This window comes from Anser anser (genome assembly GCF_964211835.1).
Source record: "Anser anser genome assembly, chromosome: Z".
Taxonomy (NCBI): Eukaryota; Metazoa; Chordata; class Aves; order Anseriformes; family Anatidae; genus Anser; species Anser anser.
Window position 1 is genome coordinate 60,275,392 of NC_139723.1, and position 24,035 is coordinate 60,299,426.

The 24,035-nt window shown below is 41.2% G+C and overlaps 1 protein-coding gene across 1 annotated transcript in view; it reads left to right on the forward strand.

Moving 5' to 3' along the window:
* Positions 1-12,942, forward strand: part of MAP1B (microtubule associated protein 1B) — a 67,512-nt gene extending 54,570 nt beyond the window's left edge. The window contains exons 5-7 of the mRNA XM_083817983.1: positions 2,743-9,370; positions 11,404-11,642; positions 12,379-12,942. Of these exons, the coding sequence (XP_083674109.1) occupies positions 2,743-9,370; positions 11,404-11,642; positions 12,379-12,534 (7,023 nt within the window). The 3' untranslated portion in view covers positions 12,535-12,942. The remainder of the gene's footprint in view (positions 1-2,742; positions 9,371-11,403; positions 11,643-12,378) is intronic.
* Positions 12,943-24,035: the final 11,093 nt, after the last annotated feature.

Here is a 24,035-nt window from a genome sequence, read left to right on the forward strand (position 1 = left end):
CCTGGATTTTTTTTTCCAACTTTTCATTGGCCTGTGCTACCAATAGCTTGACAGTATCTGCATTACGTGTGCCAGCTCTTAAGAGGAAATGGAGATTGAATTTAGTGGTATGAAGCAGAAATCCAAATAAGGTATTATATAAACTAGACAGGACTAACTGCAAACCTTGGGCCAGTATATTAATTAGCTCACTGTATTACTACATGATTTTCTGTCTATCCAGAAAGTTGGCCCTCCATGAGAAACAGTCTGTACACAAGTTATCTATCACCTTATGTATGCAAAGGGCTTTGAATTATTCACCCAAAGGAAGTGATCTTTTACTACTTTTAATTCTCCCTAATAATGTATTTTCAACCCTGACTAGAGACAGCATAAGGACTATACTGAAGATCCTAAATCCATTTCAGAGCTGTGGTCTTTGCTGCCACTCTTATTTCTGTGATAAACAGCAGGAATGGATCTCCTATTTTCGTTGTCATTTACACATGTCTTTACACATTTTATTTTGCCTTTTTCTTTGTTCTTTTTCAGACAAAACCATGTCTGACATACAAGTGAAATTTCTTTAGACTCCTGTCAAATGGTTCGGATACTATGTAAGGCTGACAAAGGAAGATAGAAAATATTTATTTTCTGCTTTATTTAGGTATTGGTTGGATTATTTTTGTTTGGATAACAGCCACTGCATCTTTGATGAGTTTTATTTTTGGTAAATGCTGAAAATAAATAATGTAACACAAAGAAAGGAAGTTAGACATAGGCACACAGAGACCCACAGAGATCACTGCAATCAAACATCATTTTAATTTATATATATTCATTTCTTCTGCTGATTCAGTTTGTGGTCCAAGACTTTCAAATTGTTCAGCTGTGGCATAATAGACACTGTTCTTATAGCTCAACTGACAGTTGAGGGTCTGTAAAGATGATTATGGTATTTTCCATGATACTGTGTGGGCGTATTTTACACCGACGTTTTATATCTGAATTACTTCTTTAAAGAAGAGTTTTACATAATTTGGTGTTTTCTTTGTTAAGAACAAATAGAATAGAGATGGGCTGTGTTTGCCTAACTGGCAGAAGGTTTAAAATATGTTATACTTTTCCATGTTTTTTGTGTACTGATCTGGAACAATTAAATGTTGTTTTTTAGATCACATTGGAACAGAAAAATAGCCTTTCATACTATGGCATGTGGTGGTTTAACATCAATAGGTAGTTCAGCACTGCTCTCTCACTACCTCTCCTCAACAGAACAGGGGGAGGAAATATGATGAAAAAGGCTCATGGGTTGAGATAAGGACAGGGAGATCAATCACCAATTAGTGTCATGGGCAAAACAGACTCAGCATAAAGGAGATTAATATTGTCGCCTACTGCTAACAGATTACCACAGTGGAAAAAAAAAAAAGCAAAAGCAAACTAAGAACACCTAAGAACACCAAGAACACCTCCGTCCCGTCCACCTCTTCTACCTCCTACCCCTGAGCAGTGTAGTGAAATGGGGGTTACAATAATACTTCATCTTTGCTGTTCTTTCATGGTCACTCTCTTCCCCAACTCCAGCATGGGGTCCCTCCCATGGGATGCCATCCTTCTGAAACTGACCCTACAGGGGCTGCCCACAGACAGCAGCTCTTCAAGAACCGCTCCCACACGGCTCCGTACCACAGGGTCCATCCCCCAGGAGCAAACTGCTCCAGCACGGGTCCCCCACGGGCGGCAGCTCCCCCCAGACCCCCTGCTCCTGCGTGGGCTCCTCTCCACGGGCTGCAGCTCCGGCCCGGGGCCTGCTCCTGCGGGGGCTCTCCATGGGCCGCAGCCTCCTCCAGGCCACATCCACCTGCTCCACCGGGGGTTCCTCCACGGGCTGCAGCGTGGAGATCTGCTCCGTGTGGGACCCGTGGGCTGCAGGGGGACAGCCTGCTCCACCAGGGGCCTCTCCACAGGCCGCAGGGGAACTGCTGCTGCCTGCCTGGAGCACCTCCTGCCCTCCTGCTGCACTCACCTGGGGGGCTGCAGGGCTGCTTCTCACTCCTCATTTTCAGCTGCTGTAGCACACCATTTTTCCCTGTCTTCAATCTGCTCTCCCAGAGGCCCAACCAGCATTGCTCACTGGCTTAGGTCTGGCCAGTGGTGGGTCCTTCTTGGAACCAGATTGAGAGGGCTCTGATCTGACATGGGGGCAGCTGCTGGGCTCTGCTCACAGAGGCCACCCCTGCAGCACTCTGTTACCAAAACCTTGCTAAATGAGCCCAGTACAGCCTGTTCAGAGGACGTGCTGTTTCCCATAGGTATTTGCATGGCTCTTCCGGATCGATTGGGGCAGCACAGAGGCTCATGAGCCAGTGGTAGAGATGGTGGCAGCGCTTGCAGTTTTAAACTCATAGCTCTCATCCCCTCTGAATATAAAAGCTTCTACCATCCTACTATAAAGGGTGAAGGAAGGAAGGGAGAACCTTGGGGTAATTTCCTCCTTTGGGCAGAGAGGAAGGGATCAGGAGTAAGCAGTTCCTTTGTATTTAAAATAATAATAATAATAATAACAATAATAATAATAATAATACAGTAGTAAACTAATAGTGTAAACAAGTTCCTTGGCTTCTAGGATGAGTACTCACCCGTGCAGAAGGTCTAACAAAAGTCTTATCTATCTGATTAGCTAATGTTATTTTCTGTCATTAATTATCATTAAAAATTAATTTATGTGTATCTTGCGTTTTTGTTTCACAACCCTAGATTGGTGAATTATTGAGCACCACACACCCTGCCAACAAAGCCAGCTTAACTCTTTTCTGCCCTGAGGAAGGGGACTGGAAAAATTCTAATCTTGACCGACACAACCTTCAAGACTTCATTAACATTAAACTCAACTCATCTTCCATATTGCCTGAAATGGAAGGACTTTCTGAATTTACAGAGTATCTGTCAGAATCGGTAGAAGTGCCATCACCCTTTGACATTTTGGAACCTCCAACCTCAGGAGGCTTCTTGAAACTCTCCAAACCCTGCTGTTATATTTTCCCGGGTGGACGAGGAGACTCTGCATTGTTTGCAGTGAATGGATTCAACATGCTTATCAATGGAGGATCTGAAAGAAAATCTTGCTTTTGGAAGCTTATCCGGCATTTGGACAGGGTAGATTCTATTCTGCTCACTCACATCGGAGATGATAACCTGCCAGGAATCAATAGCATGCTTCAGCGAAAAATAGCTGAATTAGAAGAGGAACAGTCTCAAGGGTCTACTACCAACAGTGACTGGATGAAAAATCTGATCTCACCGGATTTAGGAGTTGTATTCCTTAATGTACCTGAGAACCTGAAGAATCTGGATCCTAACATCAGAGTTAAAAGGAGTGTCGAAGAAGCTTGCTTTACTCTTCAGTATTTAAATAAATTGTCTATGAAACCAGAACCTCTTTTCAGAAATGTGGGAAATACCATTGATCCCATTATTTTATTTCAGAAAATGGGAGTTGGTAAACTTGAGATGTATGTGCTTAATCCTGTCAAAAGTAGCAAAGAGATGCAATATTTTATGCAACAGTGGAGTGGTACTAACAGAGATAAAGCTGAATTTCTGCTACCAAATGGCCAAGAACTAGACATTCCATTATCCTATTTCACTTCTGTTTCATCCCTGATTGTTTGGCATCCAGCTAATCCTTCAGAAAAAATAATTCGAGTTCTGTTTCCTGGAAACAGCACCCAATATAATATTCTAGAAGGACTAGAAAAACTCAAACACTTGGACTTCCTTAAACAACCAATGGTTACACAAAAAGACCTACTTGGAAACATTGCTAGTCCGGCTGTGAAACAATCAAAGTTGAAACAGCGAACTGACAGCAAAGAGAGTCTCAAGCCTGCTGCAAAGACACCACCAAGCAAGACTGTCAGAAAAGAATCTAAAGAAGAAACTCCAGAGCCTGCAAAGCCTAGTCCAGCACCAGAAAAGCCTCAGAAATTAGAAAGCAAAGAAAAAGTTCCAGTTAAAAAAGAGAAACCAGCAAAACCAGAAACCAAACCTATAGTGGCAGAAAAAGATATAACAAGTAAGGAAGAACAATTACTGAAATCTGAAACTCCTGAAAAACAAGCTACAGATGTCAAACCAAAAGTGACAAAGGAGAAGCCAGTGAAAAAGGAAGTCAAAGCAAAACCTGAAGAAAAGAAAGAGGAAAAAGAAAAAACAAAGAAAGAGGTTTCTAAAAAAGAGGAGAAAACTCCCATCAAAAAAGAGGAAAAACCCAAAAAAGAAGAGATCAAGAAAGAAGTTAAAAAAGAGGTGAAAAAGGAAGAGAAGAAGGAAATTAAGAAGGAAGTGAAGAAAGAAGCTCCACCAAAGGAAGTGAAGAAAGAAGCTAAAAAAGAAGAGAAAAAAGAAGTTAAGAAGGAAGAAAAAGAAGCCAAAAAGGACATCAAAAAGGTTCCTAAAGAAACAAAGAAGACACCCACTCCTTCAGCTGAAACCAAAAAGCCAGCAGCAAAACCTAAACCACAAAAGAAGGAGGAGCCTGCTAAAAAAGAAGCAGTACCTGCTGGAAAACCAAAGGAAAAGGGAAAAATTAAGACTGTGAAGAAGGAGATCAAAGTCAGTGGAGCACAAGCTGCCCTTGCAGCCGTTGGAGCTGCTGCTACAACTGTAGCTGCTGTAGCAGCTGCAGAAATTACAGCTAGTGGAAAAGAACTTGAGGCAGAGAGGTCCCTTATGTCTTCACCAGAGGATTTAACAAAGGATTTTGAAGAATTAAAAGCTGAAGAAGTGGAAACAATAAAAGCAACAAAACCTCAGGTTGCACTCATAGAGGATGAACTGAAGCTCTCTGGCAAAGAACAAAAAGAGGCCTTTGATATCCAAAAGGAAAAATTAGACAATGAAGGACCTGCTGAGTCCTCTGATGAAGGCATAACTACCACAGAGGCTGAGGGTGAGTGTGAACAGACACCTGAAGAATTGGAACCTGTGGAAAAGCACAGGGTTGATGACAATGAAAAGTTTGAAGATGAGGGAACTGGCTTGGAAGAATCATCTGAAGCAGGAGATTATGAGGAGAAGGCAGAGACAGAAGAAGCTGAAGAACGAGGTGAAGATGAGGAAGAAAAGACACCATTTGACACCACAAAACCATACATGGAAGAAGCTAGAAAAGTGGGTAAGAGTGCAGAAGAAATAATGGCCAAAACAGATGCTAATATCAAAGATGAAAAATATATTGAAAAGGCAGATTATGAGGCATCAGATGAACGGGCTGAGGAGGACAGGGAAGAAGCAGTAGAAAAGGCAGAAACTGAAGAGACTGAAGAAGAGGAAGAAGACAAAGCAGAAGACATCAGAGATGAAGAGGAGACTGAAAAAACAGAAGCTGAAGAAGATTATGTGATGGCTGTGGTAGACAAAGCTGCAGAAGCTGGTGAAGTTGAAGATAAATATGGCCTACTCATCATTACACCAACAAAACACTCAGAGCCTCAGTCTCCAGCTGTTGAACCAGCCTCTTCAATCCATGATGAGACATTACCTGGTGGTTCAGAAAGTGAAGCCACTGTTTCTGATGAAGAAAATAGAGAAGATCAGCCTGAGGAATTCACTGCTACTTCGGGTTATACACAGTCTACCATTGAAATATCTAGCGAACCAACTCCAATGGATGAAATGTCTACGCCCCGGGATGTCATGAGTGATGAAACTAACAACGAGGAAAGTGAGTCACCTTCTCAGGAGTATGTGAATATTACCAAGTATGAGACATCACTGTACTCTCAAGAGTTTGGTAGGCCTAAACTTTCTCCACTTCCAGATGCTCTTAATGGATTATCAGAAGGATCCAAAACAGAGGCCACAGAAGGTAAAGACTATAATGCCTCAGCTTCTACCATCTCACCACCTTCTTCATTAGAGGAAGACAAATTCTGCAAATCCGTGTTCCAGGATGTGTACCGGCAAAAAGAAAGTGAAATCCAAGGCACTGCCAAATTAGAAATCAAAGAAACCTGTCCAGAAGATGTTTCTGGAAAACTTAGTCCAGCCAAGAGTCCAGCTGATAGTTTGTCCCCTCCATCACCAGTTGCCAAAACACCACTGGGTGAACGCAGTGTCAACTTTTCACTCACTCCTAATGAGATCAAGGTCTTGGCTGAGCCTGCCCCCGTTGCTGCATTGCCCAATGTACGTCAAGAAGTTGCTGAAGAGCACTGTGCAAGCCCTGAAGATAAAACATTAGAAGTAGCATCTCCCTCACAGTCTGCTGCTGGTAGTGCTGGTCACACACCTTATTATCAGTCTCCCACTGATGAAAAATCCAGTCAGCTTCCCTCTGAAACAAGTGAAAAGTCAACAGAAGCTCCAGTTAGCTTTGAATTCAGTGAAGTCAAAGATGAGTCTGCAAAACCCAGAATAAGCCCTATGGATGAGCCTGTGCCAGATTCAGAATCTCCTATTGAAAAGGTTCTCTCACCTCTACGGAGTCCACCACTGATAGGTTCAGAGACCACTTACGATACATTTTTGAGTGCTGATGTAAAGTCTCCCACCAGAGATTATGGAAGTCCTTCTGAGGAGAAACCTGAAAAAGAAAAATCACCAGTTCAAATGAGCCCAGCTTCTGAAGCCAGCTCAGTGGGGCTTTTCCAAGAAAAACAAGATGAAAAAAGCATGGAGTTTATGGTAATTAAGGAAGGCTTCAGCCTAGACAGAAGAATGGAGGATACAGAACCCAGCAGCTCCCAGTCTTCACTGGTCTTGGATGAGCGAAAGTTGACAGGTGATCTCTCACCTACTCAAATAGATATCAGTCAGTTTGGTTCCTTAAAAGAGGACACAAAAATGTCAATTTCTGAAGGCACTGTTTCTGATAAGTCTGCAACTCCTGTTGATGAGGTCGTAGCAGAAGACACGTATTCCCATATTGAAGGAGTAGCTTCTGTCTCCACAGCATCTGTTGCTACTAGTTCATTTCCAGAACCAACTACTGATGATGTATCCCCCTCTTTGCATGCTGAGGTTGGATCACCCCACTCTACAGAAGTTGACGATTCCCTTTCAGTGTCAGTTGTACAAACACCAACGACGTTTCAGGAAACAGAAATGTCTCCATCTAAGGAGGAGTGCCCAAGACCTATGTCAATTTCTCCACCAGATTTCTCACCTAAAACTGCAAAATCAAGAACCCCAGTGCATGATCACAGATCTCCTGAACAGTCAACTATGTCAGTAGAGTTTGGTCAGGAATCCCCTGAGCAGTCTTTAGCGATGGACTTCAGTAGGCAATCTCCTGAATATCCTCCTGTAGGCACTAGTATACACCATATATCTGAAAATGGACCAACAGAAGTAGATTATAGCCCTTCAGATATACAGGAGCCTACTTTTGCACGGAAGATTTCCCCTGTGGAGCAGACATCTTACTCTCAAGAGAAGGATATTTCAGAAATTATTTCAGTTTCTCAAATTGAAGCTTCATCTTCAAGTTCATCAGCTCATACTCCTTCCCAGGTAACTTCTCCACTGCCAGAGGAAACATTTGCAGGTGCCGTTCCACCCAGAGATATGTCACTTCATTCTCCTCTTACCTCAGAAAAGGTGCAGAGCCTAGGAGAAAAGCTGTCACCAAAGTCTGATCTATCTCCATTAAGTCCAAGGGAATCTTCTCCTCTATACTCTCCTAGTTTTCCAGATTCACCTCCTGCAGTCACAGAAGCAGTATCAGCTAGTCATGCATCTTCTTTGTCATTGCAAATGTCCTCTGACAAAGCCTTTGGTTACCAGGCTGTGACATTACAGGAACCCCTAGCAAAGCACAGCCCAGAACCTTTATTCAGCCCAGAAAAAGAAGACTCAGAGAAAAGCAGCAGGTCACCAGAGGACCTTAGTTATTCTTATGAGGCCACAGAAAAAACTGCTAGATCACCAGAGGATATTAGCTACTCCTACGAGGCAGTTGGAAAATCTACTAAATCGCCTGAAGCCACAGATTATTCCTATGATACAACAGGGAAAACTTCTAGATCACCTGAAGCCACAGATTACTCCTATGAGATGACGGGGAAAACCACCAGGTCACCAGGGGCCACAGATTACTCCTATGAGATGACAGAGGAAACCACCAGGTCACCTGGTGAAACAGATTATTCCTATGATATGACAGGAAAAACCACCGGGTCACCTGGGGACACAGATTATTCCTATGAGACAACAGGCAAAACCACCAGATCACCTGAGGCCACAGATTATTCCTATGAGATAATTGGGAAAACCACCAAATCACTTGATGTCACAGATTTTTCCTATGAGAAAATTGGGAAAGCTACCAAATCACTTGATGCTATGGATTATTCATTTGAAGCAACAGGGAAAACCACTAAGTCACCAGAAGCCATGGGCTACTGCTATGAGACAACTGGGAGAACCACCAGGTCACCAGAGGCCACAGCTTACTCCTATGACACAACTGGGAAATCCACTAGCTCACCTGAAGCCACAGATTATTCATTTGAGACAACTGAGCAAGCCACCAGGTCACCTGAACCTACTAGCTACTCCTATGAAGCAAGCGCACATTTTACTCCGGGAAAATCGTTAGCAGAATCTCGTCAAGATGTTGATTTATGCCTTGTGTCCTCCTGCGAATATAAGCATCCTAAAACTGAACTTTCACCTTCATTTATCAACCCTAATCCCCTCGAGTGGTTTGCAAGTGAAGAGCAGTCTCAAGATCAAGAAAAGCCATTAACTCAGTCTGGGGGAGCCCAGCCACCCTCCGGGGGAAAGCAGCAGGGTCGGCAGTGCGATGAAACACCTCCCACTTCAGTGAGCGAGTCTGCCCCATCTCAGACGGATTCAGATGTTCCCCCCGAGACTGAGGAATGCCCTTCCATCACTGCAGATGCTAACATTGACTCAGAAGATGAGTCGGAAACCATTCCAACAGACAAGACAATTACATACAAACACATTGACCCACCGCCGGTCCCGATGCAGGATCGCAGCCCTTCCCCTAGGCACCCTGATGTCTCCATGGTTGATCCAGAGGCTTTGCCTGTTGACCAGAATCTGGGTAAACCTTTGAAGAAGGACCTCAAAGAAAAGACGAAAACAAAAAAACAGGGTACTAAGACCAAGTCATCTTCTCCTGTCAAAAAAAGTGATGGTAAATCGAAACAAGTGGCTTCACCAAAGCCAGCTGTGAAAGAATCTTTAGAAAAAAATTCCAAAACAGCTTCTCCAAAAAAGAAGGAGTCTGTGGAGAAGGCAACCAAAAATATCTCTAATCCAGAAGTAAAGTCCCGAGTGGAAGAGAAAGATAAGGATACCAAGAATGCAGCAAATACAACAGCATCCAAGTCAGCAAAGACTGCAACCACAGGTAAAAGCATACAGGAGCTCTCTAGTTGTTAAGACAGGGAAGTTAGATTGCCTTTATATCAGTTGGGAATGTGGTTTTCAGCAACCCCACAAAGAAAGTCCATGTTTTAGATACAAATACAGGATGTAAAGGACAAATTTAAATGAATGAAATTCTCTGAATTAACTCTTTTAATCTGAGCAACTTGATGAGTCAGTTTGCAGAGATGTAAAGAATTAGTTCAAGCACATCAAGTACAAAAAAGCTTAATACCACCTGTCTAAATTGTTAACCGACTAATAGAATTAAAAGTACTGCTCTTGTGGGTGAAGTGAAATTAACAGTGGAGTGATCCACTTTATTCATTTCCAGAATCATGTAGGCACAATGCTCTTAACAAAAACTAACACAGTTTAATGTTGTGAGATGCAAGATGCTGTAGGACATTGTATGCTCTTATTACTTTGCTGGATTATTTTTAAAAAGAGTATTTAAAAAATATATATAACAGTAGTAAGAGCACTTTCAGTGAGCTAAGCATATATATCACATAATCCGGTTAGTCTTATGCCATCAGTGGTGACTCAAAATGTGGAAAGTTAATGTCATTTTGAATGACTGTTGTGCCTTCTAAGTAGTAATAAAATACAAATTAAATTACTGAAGAAGGCATTGTGCATGTTGTTTCCAGCAGATCTTATTACAGAGTTTTGAGGATACTCCGATTTTACTGTTATCAACAGGACTGACATTCTCTTGAAAGCTTTTTACTCCCAGCAGGTCTGGGATTCAGTACAAGCAAACCAACATTCATGTCCGTAGCTCTCCCATTTGAAGTAGTCCACTGTGCGTTTCTTATACCATAGTTTGCATGTCTCTGCTAGTAGATGCCTTTCAAAACAGCAGTTTAGTTCCTCACACTGTACATTTCTCCAGAACTTTACCTCTATATTAGATCATACTTCTCAGGCATATGCTAGAGCTTAAGACAAGACTCATTTGATATTGACATTTAGGTTTAAAATATAATGCCCAATATTGTATGCAAAGTTAGCGTCCACAATTCCAGATGTATCATTGATTTTTTTTTAATTATTATTATTATTTTTTGTGTGATAAAAGATGGTAAAAATTTTTGTAACATACCCAATAGTTAAAAATGCTCTAAATCAGGAAATATTTTCACAATATGATGCTTGTTTGGCATATTGCCCTCTGATGAATCAAGCTAGATCAAGCTAGACAATTGTAATGGACTTTCCTGGCCTTTCAATATGTGACCCTAAATAAAGTGTACTGCTCAGATAATTTAGTTTACCGAACATCATCTTCTATAACATCATGAGGAGGCTAGTAATCGATAAATGGCCATCATCTGAATACGATTACTGATTGAACCCTGATTGCCAGTTCACACTGTGATCCAGTGTGTGGCAAAAGCAGCTTTTTTGTAAGTATGTGAGTGTTTAAAATTTGGACTTCCTTTTGAATGAAGTTCATCTTAGCCACTGCACTATTCATTGCAGCTTCTTCCCCCTGCTTTTTGTGATGGGGCCAATCTGTGTATGTAAATAAATATAGCTTCAAATCTGCATGGTTCCCTATGCAACCCTATGTTTCATCATCATGCAGATCTGAGACTTTCAAAAAGCTATGCTTTTTAACTTAAAAATTAAGGCTGCCATTTATTGAATGGTAATTCAGTAATCACAGATTTGTGTAGTAATTGTTGGATAATAGTAGCATATTACTGGGAAATGTTCAGTCAATTGTTGGTTATGTGGCAGTGAGTTTTTATTGTAATATATAGTTACATGTGTTCAGGTTTTTTCCTCCTAGTACAATCAGTATTTGGATTCAACAAAGCTCGAGCATGTCATTAAGTGTAGGAGGGTAATGCCATAATTGTTTCACAAGACACAGAAGTACAGCTGTAACACTTAACCAGCAGTAGCTATTTTAAGGAGTATCACCTCAACGATTTTAATGGTCACTAATAAATGCATGTTTTTAACCACCCCGGGATGTATTCTTTTGTTGTTTGATTTCCAAAGGACCTGGGACTACTAAGTCAGCAAAATCTACGGCAGTGCCTCCAGGACCTCCAGTCTATTTGGATCTGGTGTACATTCCCAACCACAGCAATAGTAAGAATGTTGACGTTGAGTTTTTCAAGAGGGTGCGGTCATCCTACTACGTGGTGAGCGGGAATGATGCTGCAGCCGAGGAGCCAAGCAGGGCTGTTCTGGACTCCCTGCTGGAGGGCAAGGCCCAGTGGGAGAGCAACATGCAGGTAGGCTCTTTGCTAGTATTTCTGCCTGGAAATTAAAACCTTTCTGAGAAGCAACCATGGGTAGCCAGAGCACCTGTGGAGTGGACAGCCGCTGCTGTGGACAGGAGGTTCCCAGCCAGGGCACCTCATTTCATCAGTGATGAAACCAGTGAGAGGACACACGAGTGAAGTACAGCTGTGGTCAGCTGCGCCTCTATTCCTCGCCCTTCTGACTGAATGTCCTGAAGAATAATATGGTTGAAAATGCCTTATTTACAGGGCCTTTTGGCTGTTTCATGTTATTATTATACCATATATGATCTGGGTTTGAGAACCTTTCAGTTTGCATGTAGGAAAGAAAAAATTAACATTCTGTTGTTTGTACAGCAACCACGTACACTTGGAAACTCCTTGTGCATTTCCAATGTGATAAATAAATAAATAAATAGGCCATAATCAGAAGGGATATCAGTGCAGACTATACCTTGCTTCGTCTCTGAAAAGCTGTATTTGAGCCCCTTACAGAACTAAGGTTTTATTATGATAAACTGCTTCTTTACAGTCATTTTATCTTATCTACTTTTTTTTAATTATTATTTCTTTTTATCCATAAATTTATCTTATTACTTACTGCATAAAGATCTGATCTTTCCAAAAGGGAAATGTAACTGCTGGTTGGCACTTTTAACAAAGACAATTTTCTTAGAATTTTCTTTTGTTGCTCATGCCTGAGAAGCTCTCCTTTTTCATGTTATAGGTGACCTTAATCCCAACACATGACTCAGAAGTGATGAGAGAATGGTACCAAGAGACCCATGAGAAACAGCAGGACCTCAACATCATGGTTTTGGCAAGCAGCAGCACGGTTGTTATGCAAGATGAATCTTTTCCTGCATGCAAGATTGAACTGTAAGAACAAGACCACGCACCACAACGTTAAACTTCGTTTCCAGAAATTCTTCAGTTTGAAAACACCTTTTCTAAAAATTCAACCCATCTATTTCAACTGCTGAACTATATACCTGCCAAATGCTATACTGTGTCACGGTGATGCAAGTCACTAATATTTTTCAGTCTTTGCTGATTGCTAAGGGAAGTAACAGTATTCCTATAGTAGGGTTCAAATTACTGCGAAAATACAGATCCAGTTTCATCTCCGCTGAACGTTTAGAAACCATGCACTAGCAACCATAACTGACTTCTGCCAGGTAGAGGCATTTGCCCTCTAAAGAAACACAACAAGAGAGAAAGAGAGAGAGGGGTAGGAGGAGAAAGTAATAAATAATTAGATCTGCATTAGTCTCATGGCAATAGATGTATCGCTTACTGCAGTCTGCTTATGCTCTCATATGAAAAGAAAGTTTTAAATTTGTATCAATCCGAGCTATCGCAAAGGGGGTCCTTACTTTACAGAGTTAAGTTAGCTGGAAAATGTAAAGAAACAGAACGTGGCTAGGAAACGACATAAAACTTAAACTCTCATAGCAGTTTTCCACTTTAATTTGAACTCTGCATACTGACATACCATAACAATCATAGGCCAAATATGCACATTGTCTGAACCCCATCCAGAACTCTAAAACCTTCCTTTTAACATCCAGAATTATTGGTCTAAGGCATACTCCCAGCAAAAGTTCACTTACTCCACTCAGAATTGACCAGTCCACATGCTTAAACACCCATGTCAACTGTTGATTGACCGAAGCAAAATACCAAAGCAGTTGGGAGTACATACAGTAGACAATTTGCCTTAGGAAGTGACTTGAATGTACAAAGAAACTCGATGCACTTATTTTTTACTGTTGAGACAGCAAATTTATAAACACCAGTGTAGGATCACAGTTACACCAGTAAAGAAGTGTGAGTGTGCATGTGTGGTACTAGAAACCTATCTGACTGGTCAAATGGCTTGGTGCTATGAATTACATATCTTAGTCATGAGAACACTTCATTGGTGCACCTGGACAGCTGAAGAAGGCAAGACGAGCATTTCTTTTGAAAGCTTCTTTTGTACTGTGGAAGCAGGATTGAAGTGGTGTCCAGTATCAGAGTTGCAAAACTTAGTGAAATTTTCAGAATGATAAAAAGGTTACCTGCGAGTCTGTACAGTATTCAACCTTCCTTTGTCTTACATTATTTTATTTGTTTAATTTAAGAGTGAATATGGGAACAAATGTACAGAAACCTTTTTTTAGCAATGTGTGAACTTTTAATAGGTGAACTTTTAATAGATGAATTTTTAACAAAAGTTTTCATTTACAGGAAAATGCAAAGAAAAATTTTTCAGGTGAAGGCAGTTTTTTTAGTAGTTTTGTAAGATAAATGAATAATGTTGTTTAAGGTTCTAGTGAGAATGGATATTAAGCTAAAATTTATTGAAAATAGTCAACTGCCAAAACCTTTTTTGGGGATAGGTGCAGAGGGGGCACCCTAATGATAAAATTAATCTATTCATGATGAAAGAAAATAGAATTTGAAATGTTGATTGCCTAATATTTACAAGTGTCTACATTCTTAACCCTCACAAGATCTTGAGAAAAGATAGAATAAGCAATAAGCTAAAATAAGTCCTTTCCTTTCCTTTCCTTTCCTTTCCTTTCCTTTCCTTTCCTTTCCTTTCCTTTCCTTTCCTTTCCTTTCCTTTCCTTTCCTTTCCTTTCCTTTCCTTTCCTTTCCTTTCCTTTCCTTTCCTTTCCTTTCCTTTCCTTTCCTTTCCTTTCCTTTCCTTTCCTTTCCTTTCCTTTCCTTTCCTTTCCTTTCCTTTCCTTTCCTTTCCTTTCCTTTCCTTTCCTTTCCTTTCCTTTCCTTTCCTTTCCTTTCCTTTCCTTTCCTTTCCTTTCCTTTCCTTTCCTCCCTTCTTTTCCCCTTTCTTTCCTTCTCTAGACTGCCTGCAGAGGAACAGCATGTAGAACAGTTCCATAATTTAAGACAGTTTGGATTTTTTAGTCTCAGAAGTTTTACCCCAATGGAAAAAAAAAAAAAAAAAAAAAAAGTTACTTTGTAGAAGGTTTGCGAATCAGAATTTAAAGAAGGTATAAAGGCCTCTGAAATGGAGATATGTGCTGGTCTGTATGATTCAATGTTATGGCTGATATTAAGTTTCACAATGTAGTGAACTATGACCTCATTTTATTTTCTTTACTTCTAATTTATTTCAAATTTACATAGTTAGGATATTTTTGTTTAATAGGTATATGTTTGCACTCCTAATTTTTATGATTTTTTTTTTTATCCTGCTTTAGGGCCCTTTAAATATGGGCTCCTGAGGCCCATTTAATGCTGTGAATTACTGTTTGTCAACTGTTGGGGTTTTTGATTTATTTTTAATGTCTTCTTTTTTTAGGTATCTCTAGCAATGCTGTTTTATTTATTGCTATACCTTTTAAGCTGTTAAGAATAACTCAGAATGACTATGGCACAAAAGGCAGGTGGAAATGTATTGTGAAAGCAAGCATGTTTGCTGGGCTCATAATCATTTACTTAAATTACTTTAGTAATACATAGTTTTCGAAGTTATAGGCAAAATATTGGCAGAATAGTTGTATTGTTTCTACAATTCTTTCTGCTTTGTCTACTTTCTTATATAGGTAAGATTTCAAACATTTTGAGTGGGAACAGATTAACAGATTTTCTGATTTTATGACAAAATCTGAAACAGTTTGTACCTCTGCTTTGGTAGAAAATCTGTTTTAAGTACAGCAGTGGTCCTGAGATAAATCTCACACCACTGTGAATCAAGAGCAACTTCACTACAATCAGGGAAGTTACAGTCATTCAATCCTACTGTAAATTAAATTAGAATTAAGCCTTAAATCTCCCCAAGCAAGTTTGTGATGGCTCAAGCATTTGTTTTACTTAAAAAGAAAAAAATGTAGTTACAGCTGATCTTAAAATGTGCATTTGTTTTTTTTGCTGCTACAATAATATTAAAAGCCCAGCCTGGCTCTTCCGAGGTTTTGTAATGCCTGTTCCATCCATTCCCTTTTAAATGGCAACCACCCCTGGGTGCAACAAAACGATGAACTCCCTCCTCCATTAGCTCCTCTTGCCCTTAATGTCTTTCCTGCCTGTGGAACTAATCTAACTGTGCTAGTTGTAATACTACACAATTAGCTTAGGAACAGTCATCAAAATGTACCATGTACATTAACGATGAGTGCTGTTGATTGGCATAGATTTCTAGGAGCATGGTTTGTTATTGATTACTCTAATTATAAAGATTCAGTGTCTGAGTGTAAAGGACACTCCATTTAAATGATGGTGTTATCCATAATAGCATCCCAGTCATGATCTTTATGCTACTAAGTATACTGCTTAATAAAATTCAATGAAGAATTAACTTTAGAGATCGCCTCCCACTCTTGAACTTGGACAGGGCCTCTCTTGCATGCCTTTTCAAAGTCCTGTGGTGGGCCTGACTTCATTGACCTCTACTTTTCACCCCATCTTTCAAAAATTCACTTTTGATTTTTTTTTTTAATTACCTTACATGCTGTGGTGAATGGAGCTAACCGTATATGTGAATGTTTTTTTTTTCTTAATTGCCTGCAATAGCTTACGCTATTTAGGAGAGTTCCAGTACTCATTTTAGTAAGATTTAATTGATTTGTTAATTGAATTTTCAATCCCTCCCGCCACAAGCAAGTGAGCTCCAAAGAGCGCTTACTGTGCATTTTGAACATTTACGTCATATGCTTCTCTCTGTTCATCTGTCGCCAGAGGTTCTTGCTCAGTAATGATGTTTTGAGAGAAATAGTAATTTTGTTGGTCTGGATTTATTAGAAAAGGAAAAAGTATAATACTTACACTTGAAAGAAACTGTAAGCTTTCATCTTTTCACTTAATAATTGAACAAAACACTAAAAGCAACTAAGGGTAAGCATTTCTTAGAATGCAATTATACTATTCACCTGATTTAAAAATGTTTGCTATTTAAAATAAAAGAAAAAAAAAAAAGAAAAAATAGTCTGTTTGTTGTGACTTTACAAAAAAAATCTAAAAATTAAATAACTAAATAAAACAATTGCATAAAAATATTGAAAGGAGAGAAAAAAAAGGGAGAAAAATAATACAAAGCTTCTCTGCACTAGACTTGCTAGGAGCTCCAAATGACAGGAGCTACCTCTTCAAGACTGGGCTGTAATCACAACTGTAAAAGAGCAAATCTGAAATATGCTTTCACGCATTTGCATGCAGCCATTATCTTCCAAATCATGGAAAGAAACAGTCTTGTTGCTGGCTGAGAAGCACCTCACACACCTCCTCTCTCTTGTTCTGAATGGTGTTTGTGTCAGTCTGCAGCTGTGTATGGTATTATGTCTTATAATCCTGCATCACTTCTATTCTATCCAGTCATATCTAATGTAGAAAATTAGTTTCCAGTGAAAGTAATATGTAGTGCTTTTATGATATTTGTGTGCAATATCCCCTCTTCCATTGAGGATATTTGATGTAAAGGAAACAAACTCAGTTCCACAATAAAATACAAAAGTGGTAAAGTGGTGTTGACATGTTTCTTGTCTTTGTGTGTGTACTCATTTGTAAGTTTCCCCTTTCCTTCAATCATGATGGCCTGTTATATGGGGTTTTGCTCAAAATATCAGTGACTATTTAAGTATTAGATTAGAACCAATCTCTATTTAGAAATTTGAAAATAAATGAAGATTACTTTTATCTCTCGTGGTGTAAAACATTACCATGATGTACCATGATGTGGCTTCTTTTTGTTCTCATTTCTGTATTCCCCAGCAGCATGAGAAAACACCTCATTTTCAGTAAGTACGCATTCAAGTGGCTGTGTCAGAGATGATACCCAATAAAGCTACATCAACCCAAACCCTCCCTGGTTTGAAAAGAGATCTTTTCCAAACCAGGGAGTTGTTGCAGTTTAACAAGAGTGAATTGCTCCTTCCCATTTTTCTCCTTGGTGAGCAGTGAGCCAGTAGGTGATGGCCATCAGCAGGTCAAGGCTGGGGCGGCGGGGAGCAGGGGGTGCTGGCTCCCCAGAGAAGCTGTGTCACTGAGTGGTTTCCTTCCCCCTCAGACGGCAGTCCTGCTTGTGCACCCCTTTCTGTCTCCAACTTCCACGGTTTCATTTATAACTTCCAATGATATTAATAAGAAATGTTGTGCTTGGCTTGAATTGGGCTGACTGCAGCTAACCAGAGGAAAATGAAGACCAGATGAGGGGAGCGAATGCTATGAATCTTATACCTCAAGTATGTTTATGTCAAGTTTTTCTGAGCTGTTGTGCTCAAAAAATGCCTTAAGATGTATTAAATATTACATATGTGCCTTAAAATATATTAGAATGAACATGTAGAATAGGCCAGGTCAGGTTTCAATCCCAATTATTCATCTATACTTGCAGTGTAAGGCTTAACACTGGTGGGACCACCCCTTGTACCTGTCAAAAGGGTACACCAGCTCGGTCTCTAGCATTGGTTTGCTGGTTCCAGGGGCCAAATGAAAACTCATCTTCAAAGCACTTGATTTCCACTAGTGTTATTAATGAACACATTCAGTCAGCTTGTGAAGTATTATGGAAGACAGAGGAAAATGATGGTTCCTCAGGCCTCTTGGGTCTCTCTAAAATGAGGAATCTGCTTGGTGGCACCCCAGACCTGTAGGCTGTTTAATAATAATTTTTAGTTCTTTATGGTTGGGAGGAAATTGTAGCTTTTCCTGGTTCCTAGAATGGAATGAAAAAAGGTGTGCAAGGGTCCTTTGAGTAATATCCGTGGTGGCACATCCAGCTCATTCCCAGGGTTACAGCAAAGCTCTTTGACTTCCTAGGGGGTGTCTCCAGGCTCACGGTGATTCTGCTACACGAACATTGCCCATGGCCTTCACCCAGCAAAGAGTCTTTCACTGCTGACTGCTGCTGAGCTCCTTACCTCCACCTCCAACAGATATGACTAGTCCAGGCTAGCATGAATGCTCCCACAGAGCATTGTCCTCTGTTCTGTTGTGTGTGTTTTCCTCATATTCAGCCCAAACCCTATAGAGGCAGAGGAAATCCAAACTCCTCAGCACTTGCCAGGGGATTTACTGGCTTTTGACCACATGCTCAGCACCTTTTCCACCAGAAATTAAAGTATTTTTATTCCCTTAAATGTTGAGGAGAACTAAAGAACTAAATCAGCAAGCTCTGTAGGCTGCCTGTGCTCGGTGAGCTGCTTTTCACAGATCCTTGCCACTTGATGTAGCTGCTTCCCCACCTTGCGACTCCAGCATTACTGTCCCCAGTGTGAACAGCTGGCAAGGAGGAGGTGGAGTGTGACTGTGCATCTGCTGCCAGGTTCGCTGCCAAAACGGCAGCATACGCCACGATTCACACATCGCACCGCTGCTCTGCCCATCACCCGTGGTTGTGAATTACACAGAGAAGACAACCGAAGTAGGTGGAACGTATATCCTGATATAAACAAAGCTGGCAATTTCTGGGTAAACTGTAGTTACATCCTGTGTACATGCGAAGGTGCAGAGACCCATGTTGAGTGAACCTCACATTATCCCAGCCCAGCTGTGTTACTGAGCTTGAACAGTAAAGTAAGCTAAACCACTGAGCCACTTCAATACTTAATGTGAACCCCCTGGACCGCAACTCAGTATTTCCAGCAAGAGTTTACAGTTTCCAAAGATATAATTATAGCAGCAGCTACATTGTGTGTTAGAGCGGAATAGACTTGATAGTTTCTTTCCCAGTTCATTTAGGGGAAGAATTGTCAGGATTTGCAATAAACAAGATATTTTGAAAGCTGAATTTTATCCTGATAATCTAAAGTGTAATGGGGCTGCAGCGCTATTACTGAGCCTGGGATATCTGCAATTTATGGTGAGTTGGGTGGTCTTGATATATCAGAAAAGTTTAAGAGCAGTAACAGAGTCAGTACCATGGTGGTTGCAGACTGGGCCAAGCTTTGTAACTACTGAAAGCTGTGTGTATTTCCATAAGGAGACTGACCTAGAGTAGATAGCATCCCATTTACTACCTTTCCTCTTGAATTGATGTTTTGTAACTAATTCTTGGTCTACAATTCATTCTCAAAAGTTTTGTTCTGAAGGAATCACTGTCCCAACTTAAAGTCATTTGTCACTTCTGCAGCAGTAGATTCTCTCCTGCAGCAGAAGAGACATGTCCTGATAGTAACGTTTCCTACAATTACATTTCTAGGAAGTTAAATTTAACTTTACTTTCCACAAATGTCCTCAAGCAGTTGCTAGACCCTTTTGTGAAGTTAAATTGCAGTTTCTGCATAAACACCCCCAGCAAAAAAACAGCGGCAGCACTTGCAGGATCAGATGGTGTTCTGCAAACCAGAACTTGCATCACCTGAAGTCAACAGTGCAACTCCTTTTTATAAATACTCCAGCTTTCTGAGGAGGTGGGGGAAAGCAGGACACTTGCTAACCTGTGTCCCAGGATGTCTTCTGCCTGTGTCGGTGGCACAGCTATGGACAGATGGGGTCAGAAACCCCCTCGTACCAGCCAGCCCTCCTCTGCAGCTGGGACTAGGTCCTGGACCAGGTCCCACAACTTTAAGGAGGGACTCGGTACCAGCACCATGCATAGAACAGAGTGTGGACAGCCCCATGTGCATCTGGTAACCTTATTTTGACATGGTCGGGTGTTACTGTAAATAGAGCCCATCTGCGCAAGGCTTCAGGCAACATTTATTTGAGCTGCAAGGGAATAAATATGTAATTTTCCTCTTGTGAATAATGTATAATGACCTTCAATGCTTTGCTGGAAGTGTTCTGCCAGTGACACTTGTGGGAGGAAGAGTTACATATTTGCTTACCTAATCAGCAGTGTATTTGCTGTCTGCCACGGATTTGAATTGGGAAGTTGCTTTTTGCATTCAAAGGGAGAGCTTTAACCCTTAAAGTGCTGGTGTTTCTCCCAATAGCAATTAAATTCATGCCAACATACCAAACAGGCTTTGCTTTTGAACTGGTTTGTTTCTTCTGGCTATGGCTGCAGAGAGAAGGCTCTCTCCCACGCCTGGAGAAGGATGGGGAAGCTGTTAGCACTACCAAGCATGTGCAAGCCTGACAGTGCTGTACCATGGGTGACAGTGCAGGCAAGTGGAATTTAGGCTGGTAGTCACCATCTTTCACAACTTTGTGATTGTGCATGTAAATGTATTACTTTCAGTACTGAGAGCTTTTCCTGTGCCTTCAGCTATATAGGCAACAGGATAATGAGCAGGGAAATTATTCAAAAACCTTTATGAAGGAAGATGTACTACAATGATTTAAAATATACTTACAAGGGAGAAACTGCAATAGCTTTAATTCAAATCACATCTGTAATCACAAAAGAAAACAGGATGTGAAGGAACATTTCTAGAAGAGGATATTGATAAAAAGGACATAGTGTTACTACCAAGAAAGATTGTGGTCTCTCTTCTCTAGGGAATATTTTGACAGTCCCATCCATGTGTGTCTAGACATGAAATGTCTAGGCAGCTGCCTGAAGTGCTGCAGCAAGGAGCAGCAACATTTCCAAAAAATGTCTCCCAGTTAAGAAGTGCTAATTGGTTTGTGAGCTTGCATCTAACGAGTACCAGGGTGAAAGACTGGAAGAACTCAGAAGCTTTTTGCATTTGTAGAGAACACAAAAATAGTTTTAGCCATGACTGTGGGACCCCTCCTCCATTAGGGAGATGGGAAAGAGCGCCCCCCCTGCCCCAGTTAAAACCTGCGGTGCCTTCTGTCTGATCCCCTTCCCGACACCCCACAGCCCATGCGGTCCCACCACTGCCCCAGCCCCACAGCTCACCTCCATTTGTGGCGCTGGCAGAGACAAAGCAAGTGGTGCCAAACTTCCAGGTGAAACAGGCAGCTCTTCCCTGCAGAGCAATTCACACAGAGCAGGGCAGAGCAGAGCGGTTCGCCTCCTCCCTGCAGTCCCCACTTCTCTTGTGGCCATCCAGGCCTGTATCTTCTTTAATATCACTGCATGAGCACTTTTTTGAAAATGGGTGCTGCGTTTTCATGTGCGAGCAAGCAGCACACAGAAACAGCAGGGTCACTAAATTCAACAGAATTACAACAAAATTAACAGAGTTACAATAGGATGTGTGGATAAATGTAACATCACAATGGCTTTGGGTGAATATTTCTTAAAGACATCATAGTGGTGCTTTGTAAAATTGGCTTGATTAATGGGCAGTTTTGAACTTAATTTTTTTTTGTTTTTCAAACAGCTTTTTACACAGTGTTTTTTCAGCTCTTGATTGTAGAATAGTAGGATGGGATTTTTTTGTTATTTTTTTTTTGCCTAACCCAATCATTATTCTGTATTTGTTTACAGTCCATCTCTGCTCACACCAAACTGGAAAGTTGCTTTTGTTTTTGTCTGATTCCATAAACATATAAACAATAGCCTCAGAAGCACTGATGGCAGAAAAATAGGGGAAGATTGTGTTAGGACACCCACTGACTGTAAACGCCCCACATGATGTCGAACTGAGGTTCACTAAATCATTGCAGGTGTTGAGTTTTCAGAGACTCCAGAAGTACAAATTGCTGTTGCTGACAGCTGAGAAGCAACACCTTGAACCTGGATGATGGGGAACCACACCATGACGGCACAGAGGTCACCCAAAATTGAGGAAAGGTAAGAGCAGACCTTACAGGCATGCCCTGCCAACTCCAGACTTCTGTAGACTGATCACCTTAGGATCAGAAGGAAGGCGACTAACAGGGTATGCCGCCCTCCTGACCCAGCACAAGGTGCTAATCGCAGAGCCTATTTCTCCCAAACACGATGCTCTTGCAGCTGAGTTGGCAGCCCTGGCAGAAGCCCACAGGGAAGCACAAGGGAACGATGTGAACAGCTACATGGACCTGAAATATGCTTTTGTACCTATCTGCCACGCTACAGGACAGGACAGTTGTGGAAACAAAGGCGTTCTGTGACCTCCAGACCTCCAGCAGTGGCTGGAGAGCAAATGCTGAGCAGATCAAGGATTTGTTAGAAGCTATCAGCCTCCCAGAAAAGACCTCCCAAAGAAGCGTGATGCATCCAGCAGTGCACACTGAAGAGAAGACTCTTCCAGCTGGCAATGCAGATGGCAAGCAGTCAAGTTCCCATTAAAAGATGTGGTGACCAGGTCTGGAGCTCCAGAAAACATCAACTCAGAGCAGGGCAGCCATTTTACAGCCCAGGTTTTAAAAAGCTTACACAAAACATCAGGTATCACCCAACAACTGCTTAACCCTAAAACATAATCGTCAGGGAAAATTGAAAGAATGAATCAGAGCCTGAACCATGCTGTGTCTAAAATTTGTGCAGAAACCAGTCTGACGTGGCCAGATGCCTTACCAGTCACTTCAATGCACAGAAGACAGAGGCCAAACCAGAGAGCATTAACTCCAGCTGAGGTATCATTTGGGAGAAATTTGCAGATTCTGAATGCTTACGTTCTAACAAAGACCAGCTTGTTGGAAGGGGATGAAAGGTTAACTCAGTGTGGTAGAGATCCAGAAGAAGATAAAATTTTCCCAACGCCAAGCTCAGCTACAGCAACCAGTGCCCTCAGAAGGGAAAATGCACCTCTGTGAACCAGCAGATTATGTGCAGGTTAAAGTACATGAAAGGAAAAGCCAGTTAAGCCCAAGGTGGGAAAGACTCTTTCTGGTGTTGTTAACTTCCTTTTCTCCAGTACTTGTAACAGGGAAAAACACTTGGATACATCATTCTCACGTGAAACTTGCCAGGACAGAAGAAATCAAGGATCTGTTAAAAATTAGACTGAAAAAAAAAATAAAATGTGGTTCGAGATAAAATAGATTTGACATTAATCATAATATTGTTAAGACTGTATTCACTACTAGCAGTGCTATTGTTAATTCTTAATCATTGTTGAGAATTAAGGCAAAGATGAATGCTACTGGTTTATGGAAACAGACAAAACAAATGCAAATTTCCAGTTTGCTGTGAGCTGAGACAGACTGAGATCTGAGATTGCAGAATGTCCCGAGTCACTTTTGTGACAGAATTCATGACAGAATTGGACAGAATTATTCAATCTCCTTGTTAAGCTTACCCTAGGAAGCAGCTGAAAAACAGGTGTGCGTGCAATGTGATTTATGAAGTGGAGCTGGGGAGGAAGTCAATTCTATACTATTTTTCCTGCAGTGGGAAGGAGACAAGTAGGTAAGGCAAGCTCAGTTGCTATTCTGTTCATTTTTCATGCTGTTGCATTTGTGGTGTTATCTCCCTTGAGAAGCTGAGCAGGAGCCTGCAGAGCACTGGTCCCACATGGTCTCCAAGTGCCCTTGTCTCACAATTTGCCTGCTTCACTGTTCACCTGGCTTAAAGCTAGCAGGCAAGAGAGACCACGAGAAAGGAGAGTTCCCCCCCTAGTCCCCTTCCAAGCTGCAGTTGTCAGTTTTTGTTTT